This window comes from Solanum stenotomum, unplaced genomic scaffold, assembly GCF_019186545.1.
Source record: "Solanum stenotomum isolate F172 unplaced genomic scaffold, ASM1918654v1 scaffold35854, whole genome shotgun sequence".
Lineage (NCBI taxonomy): Eukaryota > Viridiplantae > Streptophyta > Magnoliopsida > Solanales > Solanaceae > Solanum > Solanum stenotomum.
In genome coordinates this window covers 1-7,272 of record NW_026033641.1, presented here as the reverse complement: position 1 = coordinate 7,272, position 7,272 = coordinate 1, and the positions used below count along the sequence as shown (strand labels likewise).

The window sequence follows — 7,272 nt, the reverse complement described above, 5'->3', positions numbered from 1 at the left end:
AAATGTATTAAAATTTTGGTTAATTGTCAAAACTTTACATGTGCCACATAAATTGGGACATGGACAATCAGACATATTTTTTTAAAAAAATTACATTAAAAGTATTCTATCAATTAACAACATATATTGTTTGAAATTGATGGGAAAAAAATATATAAATTACAATAATTAACAAAATAAATCTCTCGACTCCAACAAATCTATCAATTAATGCCACATAAATTGGGACATGGCAAATAACATATATTATTAAAATTTTAGGTTCAAAATGTACTCTAAAATACAATAATTAACAACTTAATATATTAAACAGACATATGAAAAAGGGTTAATATTTGAAATTCTGCGTGTGCCATATAAATTAGAACAAACAGAGTAATAAATATTATTTTCAAAATTATGTTAAAAAAAAGTACTGCAAATCGTTTAAAATATTTTTAAAATCATATAAAAATTTCAATAACTTCTCAAATTCCATAATATGACATAAATTAAAAAATATATATATATTGGGCCCCGTGCTGGCACGGGGTCCTATATCTAGTATATATATATATAAGAGATAATAGTCTAATACATACAATAAATAAAAGTCATTTTTTTAGCTTACAGCCAAAATCCAAATGGTCCTAGCCGGCTCAATAATCAATAAAGGGAACGAGGACAAATATACCTGAACTATCGTAAATGGTATGCAAATATCTGTCGTCTTCTGTCATCCAATAACTAGAGCATATATGTCATTCACTCTAACGGAAGACTAACTAGGGACACATAGCACAATCTTATCTGTCGATCCAATATTTAATAAATGTCGGTCGGTGGATAAGATTATGACACGTGTATGTTCGTTAGTATAAATGGTATATATGTTTTAGTTTTTGGACGGCAGAGGCATTAATATCCCAAAAGTATGGTAGAAAGAATTTGCATACCATTTACGATAGTTCGGGCTATATTTGTCCTTTTTCCATCAATAAATATTATTATCCTCATCCAAAAAAAATCAATTATTGACTAAACAAGCATCTTTCCTTTTTCCAATAATACTGAAAAAAATAGCGTTCCATGCTGATGACCACACTTTTAAGTCTGACTGTAACGTTTGCTAGATTCTTTTTAGAAATAATAGCGTTAAAAAACTCAACTATCAATTATCAATTCTATATCATTTTTTCATGAGTTGTCTATATGTCCCTATTTATGTATTAAGGGGTCGTTTGGTAGAAAGAGTGATAATGCAGGGATTAGTAATGCAGGGATTAACAATGCAGGGATTAGTAATCCAGGAATTATCAATGCAGGGATTATTTTTTATCAAGTGTTTGGTTCATTATTTCCAACCTAATCTTGTGTGTGGTTTAAGACTCTACAAGAAGCTTATTTCCAATTATACCCTTGAATTATTATGTGGTTTTTTATTTTATGTATAGCATTATGACATATTTTCATGTTCATTTCGTTGGTAAGCTTCCGTGCATTCCATTTGCCAATATTACTCATCACATTATCCTATCCCCTCAACTATGACTATTTGGAGAAATGAATTGTTATAGTCCCCAATAATTGTATTGGATAGTTTTGACATTATTTAAGTGATACATCACATTTTTAAGAGTTAATATCTCAAAAGGTCATTCAATTTGGGGAATTTATCTAACAAAGTTATTAAAATTTGTTTTGTATCAATAAAATCACTCAACTTTAATCTTTGTATCAATAAAATCACTTGACTAAATTTAGCATATAAAAAAATTTAATATGGTAAAATAAATTATTTTTAATATCATATATACATTAATAGAGTTTAACTACTAAACTAAATTCGACAAATTGAAGTTTATAAGCGGATCTAAATTATCCTGATTCAAACTGGCCAGAACAGTACCTTACCTGAATAAAATGGGGCGTAATATTGCTAGCCAAGGCCATTAATATTATATTGCAAGCCAATTTTATTACTGTCCTGGCCAGTTTCAGTAAATAAATTGGGACGTAATTCAATATTGGATTAGTGACGACTCTGAGAGCCATTGATATGCTGCATTCACTATTTATTTATTATTTTAAATATGAATATAATATAAAAATAATTTATTTTGTCATGTCAAAAAAAAATAATGATAAATTTAGGTGAGGGGCATCCTGTGTTTCTTTACCAATTCTGAAAACTGCATAAAGAAATTGAGGGGCAGTTCAGTCATTTTGTTGCATTATCCGAGGCTTATTAAACATGGTATTAGTAATCCCTAGGTATCCTTGGTATTAGATAAGACCACATATGGTGTATTAAGTTATCCATGTATTAGGTATGTTTGAGTTGAATTGTGCAACCAAACATTGTATTGGGTGGATTAAATTTTAATCCAAGGACTATTTTAATTAATACATCCTACCAAACGACTCCTAAAACACACCAAATTGAGTAGATAGTGATGGCTCATATAGAAAAAGAAAATAACTGATAATTAGTCTAGTCAACTTCGAGAGGTTAACAAGTGATATCTGAGATTTAATTAATTAATTTATAGTCATTCATCTCACAAGATTTTGGACACCATAAAAGAAGTCATTTGCCTATAGCTTCTTTCATTTTCTATCGAGAGTTCAGATTGCTCCACCTAAATAAAACGAGAAAGAATTTCGAATAGTTTGATATGTTGTTTGTTATTCATTTTTATCATCAATATACTTAAACTTGTAACTATAATACAATTATCTACTTTATTTGTCACGTTGTCACACTTTTTTATGAATGATGATTATCCCACTCAATTACATTAGTCAATGCAGAAAGGATATTTATACTATCAGTATGTATTAATTTGATATAATAAGTATAAAATTACAATATATAGTTTTGATAAATTCAATAATTTTATTAAGACTTTATATTTATATTTAAAAAATTGTCAAATATGTATATATATTTAACTGTACAAAATATTTTTTATTTACATATTAATTATAAATTTAAAATTCATAAATTTCAGAATCTGACATCATTTCTGAATTTACGATATGTGCATGTCTTATTTTTTGAATTACTAAATAGATTTTTTTATGATTGGTTCCTTGTAATCGTCTAAACTTTTAAATGATCATATATCTGATAATATAAAAGTTCTCTTACACTATAAATACAACTCTCTCATCCATCCATCACTCACTCTAAAGCAAACCTTTTACACTTCTCAATTTCTCCAACNCCCCCCCCCCCCCCCCCACCTAAAAAAATAAGAGATGAATCCCAAAAAAAACTTCAATGTGAAAGTGAACAAGAGTGAAGTAGTAGCAGCAGTGTTGCCAATACAAGAACATTGGCTACCATTATCTAATCTTGATTTACTCTTACCTCCATTGGAGGTCGGAGTAATGTTCTGCTATCTAAATCCCATTATTGTTTCGGAGAAAATTAATATGAATTTAGAATTTAACTCAATCGTAAAAATACTCAAAACGTCTTTGGCTGAAACATTAGTTTCTTACTATGCATTTTCTGGAGAAATAGTTGGAAATACAGCCGGAGAACCGGAGCTTCTTTGCAATAATGGTGGTGTTTCCTTTATAGAAGCTTTTGGTGATGTTGAGCTTAAAGAGAATAATTTTTATAATCCAGATGAAAGCATTGAGGGAAAATTTGTTCCTAAAAAGAAGCATGGTGTTCTTGCTATTCAGGTATTAATTATGTGGACAACAATTTTCTCCTTATTTATTCCATGCATGTGACTTAGTGAATATCCCAACATATATAATAAAGATAATAATGATAACAATATATTCAGTAATCAGTTTAATCTTATATGAAAAGAATGAGGTGTAATACATAGACCTTAATCCTATTTGTGTGAGGTGCTAAAGAGGCTAGTTATTTCTGATATACTCTCGATTTTTTCAGAACACGATTTGAAAATATTATTAATCGTTGAGGTGTGTGACCAATGTGATTTTGTAACTCCCTTGACAAGCGTAAAGGTGGATGTACAATTCGGGTTATGGATTTGACAAAACTAAGTGATTGATCACTTTGACTTAAATCTTATATTTGTCTTGAAAAATCTATTAAATATATAACTTATTTTAGGATAGAGGAACTTAAAAGTACTAAATGCATACGTTTATAAACGTCAAATCATGAACTTACCACTTCATATAAGGGATCTGATTCTTTTCAAGAGACAAACACGCAAAATTTTTTTTGATGATAAGTGATGATGAGATTCGAACTCATATAATATCTTTGTCTACTTTAATACCACTTAAAGTGTGTGACTATCTTCATCATCGAATAACATATATAAGCTAAGTTGTTACTCCCTCCGGTCACTTTTACCTGTCCAGTTTAGACTTAGCATACCCTAAGAAACAATAATCGACATTAGCCCATATTAATTGGTGTTTAGTCATCAGTCTTGAGAAATGATTTGAACAATAAGTAATTAATGTTGGGAGTAAAAATAGGAAAAACATTAATAAGTTTATTTGTTTGATATATTAAAAGTGACAAGTAAAAGTAATTTATGTTTAAAAATCGTGGACAAATAAAAATGAATGGAAGCAGTAGATTAAACATATTTTTATTTAGGCATAATACATAAATAGGTCCTTTAATTTGGCCTTAGCTCACATTTATGCCCTCCAACTTTGGGTGTGCACAAGTAGACACTTAAACATGTATAAAGTTGAACAAATAGACACACGCGTCCTGCGTGGCATCCTACATGACAATTTTCATCCTACGTGGCATCTTATGTGTATTATATCACTTAGGACTCACATGTCTACTTGCTCAATTTTGTACAAATCAAAGTGTCGTCTACTTATGCATACCCAAAGATGGAGGGTATAAATCTGAAACAAAGCCAAATTAAAGGATTTATTTATGTATTATGCCTTTTATTTACCTAAAAACTAATCATGTTTTCAACAAAAATATTTAGTCTTGATTGTTGAGAAAATGATTACACAGTTTTAAAAACAAATGAAGTTTTTGAAATTTGTGACATAAAAAGACGATATATTTTTTAAACAGACTAAAAAAGATTGAAATTAAGGAAGTGTAACTCTTCTAATTGAGCAATAAAAGTAGACAACCCTCATAACCTAACTTTGCCTCTTGTTTTATTTATTTAATTCCTTGAAATTTTACCCAATTTTATGCTGCAGGTTACACAACTCAAATGTGGAGGAATAATTGTGGGTTGCACATTTGATCATAGAGTTGCTGATGCATACTCAGCCAACTTGTTTCTTGTGTCATGGTCTGAATTAGCCCAATGCAAGCCACTCTCTCAACTCCCATCGTTTCGACGATCGTCCCTTTTTCCTCGACATCCTGGTTACTATGATGACTCAATCGATGACTTATATGTACCAATATCAACCCTACCTCCCAAGAAACCCAAAATCCTTGACCCTAATGATCGATCAAGTCATTAGTAGGATTTACTATGTCACGGGTGACAAAATTGAGCACCTTCAATCACTAGCCAATTGTCATGACCAAAAAGGCATGAAGTCCCAGAGGTCTAAACTTGAATCATTCAGCGCTTTCCTATGGAAAACTATTGCATGTGGAATTAATATAGAAATGTCGGGTTTCAACAATTTTAGGTTTGGTATTGTGGTCGATGGTCGGACTAGATTGATAAGTAATAATGTAGATGATAATAATCAAGATAAGTCGCTAAAAGGTTATTTTGGTAATGTTCTCTCCATCCCATTTGGAGAGAAAAGAGTTGAGGAGCTAAAAGAGAAGTCGTTACATTGGGTGGCAAATGTAGTCCATGAATTTCTTGATATCGCGAAAACACAAGAGCATTTTCTTGGATTGATAGATTGGGTTGAGGTGCATCGTCCTAAACCATCCATGGCAAAAATATATGCCATGAATGGTGATGGACCCGCGGTGGTAGTGTCATCGGGGCAACATTTTCCTGCAAGAAAGATTAATTTTGGATGGGGTCAACCAGCCTTCTGGTCGTACCATTTTCCATGGGCTGGAAAAACGGGATATGTGATGCCAATGCCAAGCCCTAAAGGAAATGGAGATTGGATTGTGTATATGCATCTCTTGAAATGGCAAATGGAATTTATTGAGGCTTCTCCATCCCACGTGTTCGAACCCGTAACTGCTAATTATCTCAATTTGATTTGACTATACTCTGTTTTTAGTCATTGAGTCACATCCATCTATCCTATTTAAGTAGTTTTAACGCTTTTTTTTTGTTTTATTTATCATCTTTTGAATTTGCAAATTAAAATGTTATTTATATATGTAACATATGTAGTTCTTCATTTTCATGTTCTCTTCGTTATGTAATAGTGGTTTGATTTGAAATTTAAAAACAAAAAACCTTCGTGCATTATTGACCACATATAAGTAGGATGGAGTTATAGTTCTGCTTCGACAATTGCATTAGCTTTGACTAAAACTGTGTATTATATATTTTTCTTAAATCTATATAATACATATAAATAATTTATAGATAACTCATTCTTCTAGCTTCTTTTTCTATAATTAAATATAAATTCAGAAATCCTAATTCTACCTGGGGAAAATAAATTAAAACAGGGCCAACTTGGAAGTCAATATTGTTAAATCGACCTACAATAAGCAACTACTCCTAGAAAGTCTCCGGATATAATAACTTGAAAATAAACAATTACTAGTAATTATACTATGTATGGTTGTAGAGGTACGCGAAGGGTCGGGATAGAGATAGGTCGAAAAAGTATTGAGAAGAGGTGATTAGATGTAATTTTATATTACCAAGAACATGACTTTAAATAAGAAGAATCGTGTATTAGGTTAGAATGTTAGTAGGCGTATCATGGTGTCTTGCCTTGCGAATGTATAGGCTTATTATTAATTAGTGCATGTCGTACCCTTATAGTTCTTGTCATGTTTTGTTTATCATATTTCACAGGGGTAGAGCTACCTTTGTCCGAGGAGTGTCAAGCGACACCCCTTTCTTGGAAAATTTACATAGTATATAGATGTCAATTTTTGGTTTAAATATATAAATATAAATATAAATATAAGTGTGTGTATATATATATATATATATATATATATATTTGCAATGAAAAATGATTGCAAATGTTATTTGCAATGGGGAGGTGCGGGGTGGGTTGAGCTTAACACGCAAAAATGTTTAACCTGCTCCACTCCGCCCACATAACAATCTTTTTCATTTCAACCCGCTTCACTCCACCCTGCATGAATTTTTCAATATTTTTCTTTTTTTAATTAAGTTTTTGATACTAAGA

At 30.9% G+C, this 7,272-nt stretch overlaps 1 protein-coding gene across 1 annotated transcript; it reads left to right on the top strand.

Moving 5' to 3' along the window:
• The first annotated feature begins 3,239 nt into the window (after positions 1-3,239).
• LOC125852484 (coniferyl alcohol acyltransferase-like) lies at positions 3,240-6,157 on the top strand. Its single transcript, XM_049532205.1, is given in 3 exon segments — positions 3,240-3,678; positions 5,167-5,424; positions 5,426-6,157. Coding segments are annotated over 3 exon segments (1,425 nt in total). The 5' UTR covers positions 3,240-3,243.
• The last annotated feature ends 1,115 nt before the right edge of the window (positions 6,158-7,272 follow it).